The sequence below is a fragment of the Varanus komodoensis genome, unplaced genomic scaffold (genome assembly GCF_004798865.1).
Source record: "Varanus komodoensis strain SLA01 unplaced genomic scaffold, ASM479886v1 scaffold1, whole genome shotgun sequence".
NCBI lineage: Eukaryota > Metazoa > Chordata > Lepidosauria > Squamata > Varanidae > Varanus > Varanus komodoensis.
This window is the reverse complement of record NW_025335268.1, coordinates 108,148,803-108,161,527: the sequence shown is the minus strand read 5'-3', so window position 1 is coordinate 108,161,527 and position 12,725 is coordinate 108,148,803. Positions and strand designations below refer to the sequence as shown.

The window sequence follows — 12,725 nt, the reverse complement described above, 5'->3', positions numbered from 1 at the left end:
AACAGTCTACAGAACTTCCATGCCCCATTCTCTCTCTCAGCACCTGCCTGTCTGAAAAATAGGTATAACAACACTTGGCAATATTAAAGAGCGGCTGCAACACAACATACTGTCAGCTGCAGTGTCAAGCCTCTACCACATACATATAATAATCGTGAGCTTCATTGGCATTAACAAGGTAACTTCTTCAATGTTTATTCCCATAAGGTTATATATCTAGAAGGAAAAAATGTTCAATACGTTCAGGTAGGGGAGGAAAATTGTGTATTCCTTTGAGTTTAGAAACAGAGAAACAGAGAGTCAGAAGTCAGAGGCAGAAGGGGCTTCCCAGGCCATCTAGTCTGACTCTGGCTCCAGCCAACTCTGCTGAGGATGTGCCTGGAGTTTAAGGCTCTACAAGTCGCTGTGCTATTTGCTGCAATACAGCAATGAGGCTGTATTTATAATCCATGATTCCTCATCATTGGCTGTGATAAGTACTGATATTCTGATATTCTGTTACCCAAGACCCACAAAAACCCACAACTATCCCTGACTGAGCCCAGTTTAAATTGTAGATCTGATTTTGAATTAAGAATAGAAGTGGGTACTTGGCTGAGCAGTTAATTCTTTGACTGAAATCCTATAAAGATGAAGCAAGAAACAGAACCTGCTACTAAACTTTATTGGAACTCTGTTTCTGAATAACCCTTAAAATTTTAAGCGTTTTTTTAATTAAAAAATCGCATAACCTGTCAAGATAGCTAAGCTGAACGCATGGGGTATACATCTGGAAAAAAAATAGGAATAAGGTCAGTCATTAGGAGAGCTCAAATATTAAACTTTCCATGCACATCCCATTCACAATTTAAATGCACATAATTTTTTTTGTCCCATCATGCAAATCTTTATTAAGCAAGGCCTGAATAAGTAATATTTAAAGCTCTTAATACAAGAGACATGAAGGTAACTACTGAGCAGATAGGTGGGGACCTACCCAACAAGAGATGGGTACAGTGGTAAGACGCTTGGGCAATGCTATGATAAAAGAAAGCCAAAGGAAGAATTTCTATAGCACAAATGTGATAGATTTGCAGTTTCCTGTACCAACCACATTATGGAGGAATAATCCAGAGCAGTTATTTTGCCCAGGCATTGCTCACTCCAGCTGTGGAGTACAGTGGTACCTTGGCTCACGAACCCCTCAGTTCATGACCAAATCGAGTTGCGAGCAAAAATTTAAGAAATTTTTTTACTCAGGTCGTGAGCTCCACATAGGGTGATGAACACAATTGCACCCATCCCCCCTGAGCACGCCCACGACTGCGCCCGTCTCCCCTCAGCACGCCCGTGATCATGCCCATCTATGGCCGCGATCGCGGTCACGCTCATGCGGGGAACACAGGTGCCATCGTGGTCATGATCGCGGGCGGGGTGGGGGGGGGGATGACCGCGATCTTTGTTGCTCTTTGTCACTTTGCTTCAAATTTTTGTGATAAAAAAATAGTTACAGAACAGATTAAGCTTATTTACATTGAACCTTATGGGGAAATTTGACTTGGCTCATGACCAATTTAGGTCTCAACCAGAGTCAGGGAATGGATTAAGTTCATGAGCCAAAGTTCCATGTGCAAAGTGCAAAGTTCTATGTATTTGCATAGGCCCCCTGTTTGCCAGCAGTACCACCCATACTCGATACCACCATGAGGCTAGCATCATTGAGGCGGAATATGTGACAAAAAACAACTTAGCTAAAAATTTTGGGGTCTGAGCAACTCCGTGTTGCTCAGTGTTGCTCAATGTTGATAATTCCTCAACCTTTGTGGAAAACCAGGAACTGACATTGCCAGAGATTAAAACCTACAGGGGAAAGTGAGAATGGCAGGTCAGGATGCAGGGTGACCTCCAGGCAAGGTTAACTGATTCTAACTCTTATCTTAGGCCTCCAGAGGGGAAAACAGAAAAAAGGTTAATTCAGTCATTGTAGTTTAAGTGATAAATATTTGACCCAACTGCCCCACCTTCCAAAAAGATATTTGAGGGTGTTCAAGGAAATGTATCCATTTCTAATCTGATTTAAGATAAAATCTAAAGGTGTGGAATTAATTACGTAAAGGAAAATAACAAGAAGGGCTTTCTCTTAAAACTATTTAAAATCACATCAATAGCAACAGCTAAAGAAGAACATGGGTTACTGATAAATAATCCAAATCAAGATTGACCTTAAAGTAAGAGCCACAAGAGGTGCTCTTGTGGATTGGAAATAAATGTAATTAAAATTATTTAAGCGCAGAGCGTCTGGTCTGAGCACACGTTCTAGCTATCAGACCACCACTGGCTGAGGCCTTGTCAGCACTGCCTCTGAAATGTTAGAACAAAATCCACGTGATGATTGTTGTACACTTGAGGTGATGAGGAGGCACTCAAGCCCTCTGTGGCCTCTGGGTCACACTGGTCCTTGCCAGGATCTAGGAATACATATTCTTGACCAGTTTCTGGGCCAGGGAGTGGCTCATTGTGTCCTGCCACCTGAACATTCCCAGTGCCATGTTTGTCTCATGTGATCCAGAACACCGACATAAACACACGGCCACAGATGGCAGGAATCGACATAAATCCAGGGCTGTAGTTTCTGTTATGCACAGGGTCATCTGGGACAAAAACAAGACTAGACTAGCTGCGTAGGGGGCTGGGCTCCCACCAAATACTAATTAGCCAGCTTTAGAATCTTCCCGAAAAACCGCTCCATGCATGCGCGAAGAGCCCATATGTGTGATGCACAGAGACCACAAAGAATAACCCTTGTTTTCCCCACATACTTTTTAAAACACGAAGTATGCTCCCAAATTATTGATCTACCAACTTGGTGGATGCCTGTGACTCTAGCCAATGGCTTAAATCAGGGGTCCTCAAACTTTCTGAATAGGGGGCCAGTTGAAAGGCTGTGGTGACCGTTGGTGAGGTGGGGGTACCTGGGGGCACGCATGAGGCGGCATCAGGCATGCGTGAGGCAGCATCGGGCTTGCACAGCAGTGGCTCGCTCCCTCGGAGATCTCCCAGTGAGTCCAAAACCATCTCCGAGCAAGCGAGCCACCACCTCCCAGTCCACACTGTGAGGGAGCAGCGAGCGCACGTGTATGGGAGGCAGGCGGTGGTGGCAGCTGGCTCTCTTGGAGACCATCTCCGAGTGAGCAAGCCACCACCTCCCCGCCTGCACAGCGAGCGGGCGGGGAACATTGGCATGGGCCAGATGGAAGGCCATGGCGGGCCAGATCCATCCTGTGGGCCGTAGTTTGAGGAGCATGGCTTAAACCCATCTAGACTAAAGAGACTCATACAACTGCTTTGGGCAGCAAGCCAAATAGCCAAAACATCCCCAGGAATGTTTGGTAACACACTTTAACTTCACAGATCCCTAATACTGGAAACTGCTTTACTCGGTAGCTAGTGATTTTGGAGGGAAAATTTGTGGGCCCCTCATGCGGAGATCTGTTGACATGTTTCTGATGAGATAATAGAATCTGAAAAAAGCTCCGTGAGCCGTGGTGTGCCATGGGAACTGACTGCTATGTGGTTCCTTGCCTCTTCCATAATATCACATGGAAGAGACACATGTACTTGGGAAGGTTGACTTGACTCTGGCTTGACATCTGTGCAGCCTTACAAGAATACCTGTTCTTCTCTGAGCCCCTGAGGACATACTCTGAGGAACTGTGTTGCTGAACCCAATGGATGCCTGATAGTCACAGATCAGGGTGGTTAACCAGCTAAGCAACTGGGGTCCTTTCTAAATGCCCTTTGTGGGTGAACACTGCTGCTGTAGCAGCAGCCAGACTTCCCTGAGGGCCTCTTGGAACATAAGCTTTTTGTCAACAGGTGCTTTCGCAGGGCCTCATCATAAAACCCACAAACCACACAATCTGGTAGCATTTCCTTCAAATTTTGAAAATTGTGACGTTGTGCAAAACACTTAGGCTCAGCAATGTTACAGTGCAATAGGCTCTGCGGGTTCTTGTTAGGCTTATAGAAAGGATTATACTGTGCTATTTCAAAAGCTTTGGGCAAGAAATGCCCTTAAGACAGATAAAATATCCTCATATGGTGACTTAGGAAGCTCTGGTGGTTCACGGAAACCCTGGATCAGGTCAGTGTCTGCCCCTTGGACAATGCACAATACAACACAGTACTTCCTGCATTCACTATCCCATTTGCTGCCAAATAAAACTTCCTTGGACTTTGTTTTCCTTAGGGAAATAGAAACTGCACGTGCTGTGGGGTGGGCAGTATTTTTTAACTTCAGGTGCAAGGATTTGGTATCTTTAAATGGAAGGACTGACAATGCAAATCTTTAGATTATGTGGAAACAATCATGAAACAATAGTCCAAATTGCCAGCAACCAAAGCAGAAAACAACAGCTGCAGGGTCTTTGGGCTCCTAATCAATCTAAAAGTTCAGGGGGGGCGGGTTCAAAAATAAAGTGGAAGCTCATAGGATTGATAAGCATTGAACAACATTGTAAACTGTTTTTAATTGTTTGTCAAAAAACAAAATTAACAAAAACAACGCCTACCCTACCCCTGGCTACAGGACCCCAAAAGTTGTTATGCATTTCTTTGGGATGACTCAGGAGTACAGCTACTTCATTTTTACTGCCCCCTTGGACCTTTTAAGAATGATGTCTGCGCATATACTGTCCTCAGGCTAGAAGCAAGTTAATGCCACAGCTGCTGGCTCTCCATAGATTTCTACTGGGAATGTATTCTAGGCAAAAATTTATTGATGGAACCATTTATTGCTTTCAGCCTCAGGATTATAACACCAGCATATTCTGTTTTCTCAAGACATGGTTGAACATGCTTTAAAGCCATTTGGAACGGGCCAAGCATCCTTTCCATTCACCATGCATCACACGTTCTGCATGTTCCATTCTAAGCTAAGGCACTTAGCTTAGACCATTGAATGAAAATAAACATGGCAGAGAGTTTGAAGGCTGGCTGCCTCTCTGAGACGGTATTCTGGATCTTGCTGGACATACTCTCCTCACTTACCATCTTGCTGAACACCCTGGTATCTGTGTCAGCCTGAGCAAGAAAAAACACCTGTGGCTATTCAACATATGTATATTTGTTTATGAATGCACGAGTTATTTGAGCTACTGCTGTTAGTAATACAGAAAAAGGCTGCAGTTCAGTGGTGGAACATACCTTGTTTCCAAAATGTCTTGTTTTCAAATCCTTATTTCTACAGGCAGGTTTGGGGAGGACTTCTGCCTGAAGCCTCAGGGAGTCACTGCCAACAGGTCCAGACAGCTGTGGTCTAGATGAACCAGTGGTTTGTGTGGATATAACAAGCTTCCTATGCGCCTGTCTAACTACTGGAATTATCTGAAGCTTCCTTGCTTTGGTGAACTTTCAAAACATTTGAAAGTACTTGATCTGTGAGAGTAGTCTCGTTATATTGCTGCACCAATGAAGAACTACAGGAAACAAAACTAAATGGGTTTCGAACTTAACAGTTGCAGAGAGCAAAGGTTTGATTGATCAATGCTTCATGCACACGCGCACGCACACCCCTCCCCTGGCTTAATCAGAATTTACCATCATTTCAACACAACTAATTTTCATATTTCTGTATTTGCTTTCTCTTTTCTACCTCTTCCTCCAGCTCTCCTTCTCTTTTATTTATCTGACCCCACTAACTGCTCTTTCTGTTTTCATAGGAAATAAAGATGCCAAAAAAAAAAAAAAAGAAGGACCCAAAATGTGAAAAGTGAAAGACACAGGGAGGCATGCTACGAATGTCCTGTTTAACAAAGAAAACGAAAGCACTGTGTGCATGTCAAATGTAGCAAATAGAGATATTTTTACTTTATTTTGTTTAAAAGCTAAGTGAGGCCACAGTTAAAGGTGAATACATTTAACTTTGGCAGAGAGGAAGAGAAAGAATGTTTCTGTCCAGGTCATCTGAAGGAATGTGCTCTTTGCATTCACTTGGCGTTACACATATCCAGTGGAAAACTCACAGTCAGCTACAGCATTTCAATGTGGAAACGGGCCAACTAACTCACAAACCTGTCAAAGCAGCATTTTCTGGGCTTACTTGTGACAGTTGTATGATAGAACCTGGCTGTTTTACCCTACGGTATCAGAATTCAGTAGTCTCGAATTTTACAATTGTATTCCATATGACTTTCCTTAGGAAAATAATGCCCTTGGATATGTGGCTAATTTTGGCCATCCAGCTGCAATGTCTTGGATGGAGAGGGAAGGAGGCTGGAGCATTGCCAGCATACGTCACATCCTGGCAACACCTGTCTCATCTTTTTCCCCTGGATCTCCCCCGCTTCCAAGTTTGCAGCTGAATTTTATAACCATGGTTCTCTCCATGGTGGCCGAGAGTAGGGGATATGAGTACTGAGCTTCAGTCTCACCCTCAGGCCGGGGAATGGGAAGAATCCTATGGATCTCTAGATACTGTCTAGGGGCATAGGATCACTCTGTTATTTATCTGATATACATCCAATAGACTCTAGGGCAGTGGACACCACATTTATCATAAAGCATGAGAATGTACAATCAAATCAAAACATCAACAAAATGAGGCAGCAGGCTGAGGCATTTCTCAAATTAAAATGCTTGGGAAAATAAAACTGCCTTAATGGGTGGAGTCTAAAAGAATGCAATGCATGGCCTAGTGGTTAAAGTGGTGGACTGGAACTTGGGTGATCTAGCTTCTAGCCCTCACTTAGCCATAAAAGCTCACTGGATGACTTGGGCTAAGCACAGACTCTCAGTCTAACCTACCTCACGGGGTTGTTGCTGAGAGGATAGAATGAGGAAGAAGAGAATGTTGTAAGCCTCCTTTGATTTCTTGTGAACGATAGAAAGGGGTGCATGGTATAAACATAATGCAATAATAATACAATGTCAAAGGCAGGTTGCTTACTTGTAACTCTCGTTCTTTGAGTGGTCATCTGCGCATGCATGGAGCCTGTTCAGGAAGATCCTAAAGCTAATTCATTGCTACTTGGTGGGAGCTCTTCCCCTAGGCGTACCCTGGCACGAGGGAGGGGCTCCCCCCGATACTCAGTTCTTCTTTGACCACCATCATGGGTACATTAATTATCTTTGGAATCTTCCAGAACGGTCTCCGTGCATGTGCGTCATGCATGGAGACCATGAAGATAAATGATGATGATGGTGCTGGTGCTGGTGCTAGACATGGCATGGCATATTTCTTTAGGGAGGATGTTCCATAGCCAGGATGCCACAGCCAAGAAAGCCCTCCCTTTTACCGCCATGGAGTACATAAGAAATAAGAGTTACACCAGAAGATCTCAGAACACAAGCTCACCTACATCTAAACCTCTTAATGCAATCCTTGGGGATTGAGAGCCTTGATAAGACAGCAAACTGGTCAATAAAACAGAAACCCATCGTGTGAAAGGGGTGGGGGGAAGGTTATGTATAACAAATGTCTCTCTTTCTCCCCCCCCCCATCCCCCACCACAAAAGAGAATCGCGACTGGGGCACAAAAACATGAAATGGAAAAGGTACAAGTCTGTGGCATGAGCAGAAAGCCCAAGGAGATGTGGAGGAGATATTTTCCTCCAGAAACAAGGGTTTATTCTTGGTACCTGTGTAAAGGGACCCATAAAGTTTTTACTGAGGAACAAGTTGCAATAAAGTGTCATGAGAACCAACTTACCACTGAGTCAAGAAACCTAATACAGCACTCAAGCTCTGGGCGAGTCTCACAGAACTGGCGAAAGAGAAGTCTTCCTACTGGCTGCTTGTCACATAAACTGTAGTAATCTCTCTCTGGAGGAAATAAAGAGAAGAAGGTGAAAAATAGGGGTACTTTGTCATGCCTTACAGTGTTATAAGGGTGTGTGTGTGTGTGTGTGTGTGTGTGTGTTTAAAGACATAAAATAAAAGCATGAACCATATAAATGGACTAACACAGACAAATAATTCACAGAAATAGAAGGCTGTGACCAAGACGATATACATTTTGCAGTTGTGCCATGGGCACAGAAAAATTGGTATTAGATATAAAACCATCCTGAGCATCTTAGCATTTTTTTTCCAAAATATGACTGTAAAGATAGGCTTGAAAATAGGTTGGTAATATGTGCTGAAACCCCAGAAACAAGAAAGTTGGTCATTGGAAAAAGATTTTCACTGGTGGAAGAGATTCTATGTTCTTCATAGCTCCTTGTTCCTTCCATCCCTTTACAATAGCAGAAAATACTTCTTCCCAGCAGCCACAGCCAATTCAGAGTTTGCTAGGCAGCAGCCATGGGATCCAGACTCATTAGAGCTTGGGCCCCAGGCTACATGATGCCTGACTGAGGATGATGGGAGTTGCAGTTCAACACTTCTGAAGGGCTCCAGGCTGGGGAAGACTTTCCTTGCATGTGCCACACTCCGCATCCCACCATCTGAACTGCACTGCCAGGCCAATAAGCTGCTGTACGTGCATTTGCTAAAATGTTTGTTTTAAGTGAATCTCTTAATGAGAGACTCAATGGATAGAGCTCTCCATTTGTTAGGGGCTGCATTCATTTCCCAATATAAACTTGGGAAAATACATTCTTTCCATTTCCCTTTGCTATGATCACGCAATTTCTGAATAGGAACATTATTTAAAAACAACAACAACTCTAAACAGTTTGTATGTGTGGGGGAAATATGCGAAAAACTTGAATTAACTTGGCACAAGTATAAAACCAGCTGTTGCATTAGACTGTTATTACTGTAAATACCTAATAAATTGCAATAGTGATAATTTTATTTCAGTTATATGCATTGCTATACAGAAAAAAAATCATGAAGTATTAAACCACAGACTGTGTTTCCTTAAACATTCTTGCCCCAAGTTTTCTCAGCTTCATATGGCAATTCCTATTATTGCTACAACAACTTACCCCTTATCTTAACACATGATGCTTCATCACAGGGAGACAAGGTGTCCAATTCCACATATTACAGAGAACCCTCACAGTTTGTACAGAATCTTTCCTCCATCTTGAGGGGAAAAAGTACTATATTTCTTGAACTGCAAAGATATTGCACCTTTAAGCACATTTAGACAGAAAGAGGTCTTACAACTCCCAGCATTCTTCAGATGACATTGCTGGCTGGAGAATATCAGGAGTTATATCTCTTTATGTCTAAACATGCACTTAGTTGTAAGAACCTCTATTTCAGTAACAGCTCTTGCCTGTTCAGTCTGCGGTATGTAGAGAAAATCTTCCTTTTTCTATTGGCCCCTTACCCAGGAATGAAAAGCACACAACATTTCCCCAGAGCATAAGAGGGAAACACATAGGATTGAAAACTAGTTATGATTGTTCTCTTTTCTTTACTATAGCTATATCCTGATTTTTTTTCTTCCAAGAAACTCAGCCCAGTTTATGTAATTCTCCTCCTCTCAATCTTATCCTCACAAAAACAATCCTATGAAGTAGCTCAGGCTGAGAGTCTGTGACTGGCCCAAAGTGAGCTCCATGGCACATGCATCCTGGTCCCTAGTCCTGAACTCTAAACCATCACACCACACTGGCTTGATTCTCTGAACATAAATGTGTCCTTTGCTTCCAAGGAAAATAAAGCTGGGACCAAAACTCTTTCATGAGTCTTGGAACAATTCATCCACTCAAGGATTCCAGTTCAGGATCCTGCAGATCGCAGTACTTGGAAAGGGAATTTCCAGGTAGCATTAAGATCATCTACCAGTGATCCAGCAGATGGGCTCTCCTCGCCTACCTGCTTGTCCTTGCAAAGGTTACACTGAAAGAGTTATAGGACGTCAAGCCACATGGATACAGCAGCAGTAGCAGCACCCCACACACTGCATTTATAACCTACCTCTTTTCCCCTTGTGAGGAACTCAAGACTGCTAACACAGCTCTGTTTTATCCCCATAATGACAACCCTGGTAGGCTAAGTGAGAGTAAGCCAGGGAGCCACAGCCAGCCAGGGAGCTTCAAGGCAGATAAGGGAGCAGAAGCTACGGCTCCCAGGTCCCCAGTCCAACACTCAAAGCGCACCACCACACAAGCTATACTGTCTGCAAATTCTCTGTACAAAACGCACACACAGGAATGCAAGTGGTCAAGGACACACACTATCAAAAAATTAAACTACCTGGGTGTGAATACAAGATTTGTACCTGCAGAGATTTGCAGATCTTTGGAGTTCTCGGCACAACTAAAACTTCCAGCTGACCATTGTGGTATTATTAAAATGTTTACTATCAGTCATTTTCTGGTCTATCTGGTCAACTTACAGCACATGAGAAGGGCCCCCGAGAAAGCTATGGAGCACACTGGCTTTTGACTACTTAAATAGACTCATGCTTAGCTAGTGGGTGGCTCTGACCTCTCTAGACGTACACAGCAATCTACCTGACCAGCACAGTCTAAGCACAGAGATAGAGGCACTTGTTGTGTCATTATTTCTTTTTCACTTTCCATGGTAAGACAGAAAATGCATTTTTCTAGCCTAGAAAGAATTAGTACTGCCAGATCTTGGGGCAAATGTAGAACGCACATTCTCCTTGTGCTGGCTGCCATTGTCCACGGGATTCAGAGGGCAATCCATGGTTAGGAAGAAATGGCATATGATCCACACACCACGAAATGATCTAAAGGTCCCAGAGCAGAACCAAGTGCACATCTGTTCCTGGAGTAATCCAGACCACAATCAGTCAGTAGTTTAGCTCATATATGGCATTATCCCTCTTTTTCCTAGCAGTAACCCCTACTACCTAGATCATTTTTTTCCTTTTCTGTTTTTTAAAGGAGCTTTAAAAAAAACCCTACAAGATCTTCTGTACTTTTACATGCCCTGTATGTACCTTCTGGATTGCATTTAATATTGTGTCCAAAAATGTTCATCATTTTTATTAAGAAAAAGTGTAATGCCAAAAAAGCACCCCTGTATTATGCAAGAATACATATAATAGCTGTAAGTCATCCAGTTCTGGGCACTGTTAATCTGTAAGAAGAGCATGAACTTGCTAGCAAAATAATTAATGAAATTTTTATTCCTTTTTAAGTCATGCAGAAATGTTTCTAAGGCCTCAATCAAGAAACTATATTTCATTTCAATTACAATTCTTATACTGCCCAATAGCCAAATCTCTCTGAGCAATTTACAAATATTAAAACCTTAAAATACATAATAGAAAACCAATTTTAAATGATAAACAGAAAATCACAGGGCTCATTAGAAAGAGCTTATCATTTGCTGTCAAATACGTGGCCACAGAGGCAAGTCTTAAGTTTATTAAACTGATGCAGAAACGATTGCGTGAGGCGATTCTCACTAAGGAAACCATTTCACATTTGGAAGGTCACTACTGAGAAGGTCCTCTCCTTTGTTGGCATTTTCTGAGCCACCCTTAAAGAAGGTGCATCTAGTAGGGGCCCAGATGATAAGAATAGGATGCAGCTGTCATCAGACTGGGAAAGGTGCTCCATCAACTATTGTGGACCCAAGCCATTTAAGGCTTTGAGAATCAAAAGTCAACACCTGAAACTGCTCGGAATTGTGCAGGCAGCCAGTAGGCCAGAACTGGTGCTGCCAGATCAGGGTATCTGGTTCCTGGTACCAATCTGGGACACAGTAGTGATCTGGGTGCTAAATCTGCACATCACACAATGTGGAGTATTGAGGGAACACAAACTTAAAGATAATTTTTCCTAGATGCTTATCAAAATCCCAACCCCAAAAGTAACAAGAAAACCCATGGGTGTACAGAAGTATACAGCCTGACATATTACAAATGTTTTCTTCAGGGATGAAAGTGAAATGCTGGCCTTCTGCTTGGGTTCTTTGAAGACATTTGAAATGTGCTGGGTTCAGCAAATGTATTAATGTTGTTATTTTATTGGTATAAGCATTTGTGCTAGATTTAACTTTATTGTTTCATTGTGGTGTTGTTGTTTTGTATTTCTGTAAGCCACCCAGAGAATCATCCTGGCTAATGGGTGGGGTAGAAATTTTAAAAATAAATGATTCCCAGACAGAATACCATGCCGGGCATTGCTGTCCATCATATCTGGAAGGCATCAGGCTGGGGAGAGCTGAGCTGCAGCCAAATCATCCATACTTCTCCCTTCTAGTTTACCAGTCACAAAAGGGGAGGGGGACTGAGGAAAGACTACAGGAGAGGGGAGGGGGAGGCCTGCCTTGGCCTCAGTTATGTCATTCTCTGAGCAGATGCCAAGAAAATAGCAGCTCTTATTCAAAAGTTTTAACAAATGCTGAGAATGATTTCCTGAGGAAATGGAAACGTTAAACATCTGGAAGCAAAACCATATGCATGCAGTGATGTAATGAACATAAGGACAAAAGGTAGTAAAGATGATAGGACTACTGCCCTGCAGAAATTTTAAGCCCAAACTACTGAGATGCACTTATCTTTTCAGCACTGTTATTAGGAAACAAGCACAAGCTGGGGGCACACCTTCCCATTTACCTTGCATTCCAAAAAGCCACTCTTGAAGGCTGGGACCTGTCCACAGAGTTGCCAGCTGTGGCCCTCCTTGAATGGCTGAATGCTCAGGCATCAGCGCCTTTAGCTATGCAACTTGTGCCATGTGGGAAAGACTGGCATAGGTTATAAGAAAATCAAAACTATCAACACATCCAAAAATTTACCAGGCTTTGCATAGGCAATCAGTTATTGAGACCCTGAAGTCCCACATTTGCCTGGGGGTAAGTCGTTTTGAAT

At 42.9% G+C, this 12,725-nt stretch overlaps 1 protein-coding gene across 1 annotated transcript in view; it reads right to left on the bottom strand.

The window, feature by feature from the left end:
• The window catches only part of GRK5 (G protein-coupled receptor kinase 5), a 197,748-nt gene that overhangs the window by 93,279 nt on the left and 91,744 nt on the right, over positions 1-12,725 (bottom strand). Inside the window, exon 3 of the mRNA XM_044439879.1 lies at positions 7,689-7,801. Coding sequence (XP_044295814.1) covers positions 7,689-7,801 — 113 coding nt within the window. The remainder of the gene's footprint in view (positions 1-7,688; positions 7,802-12,725) is intronic.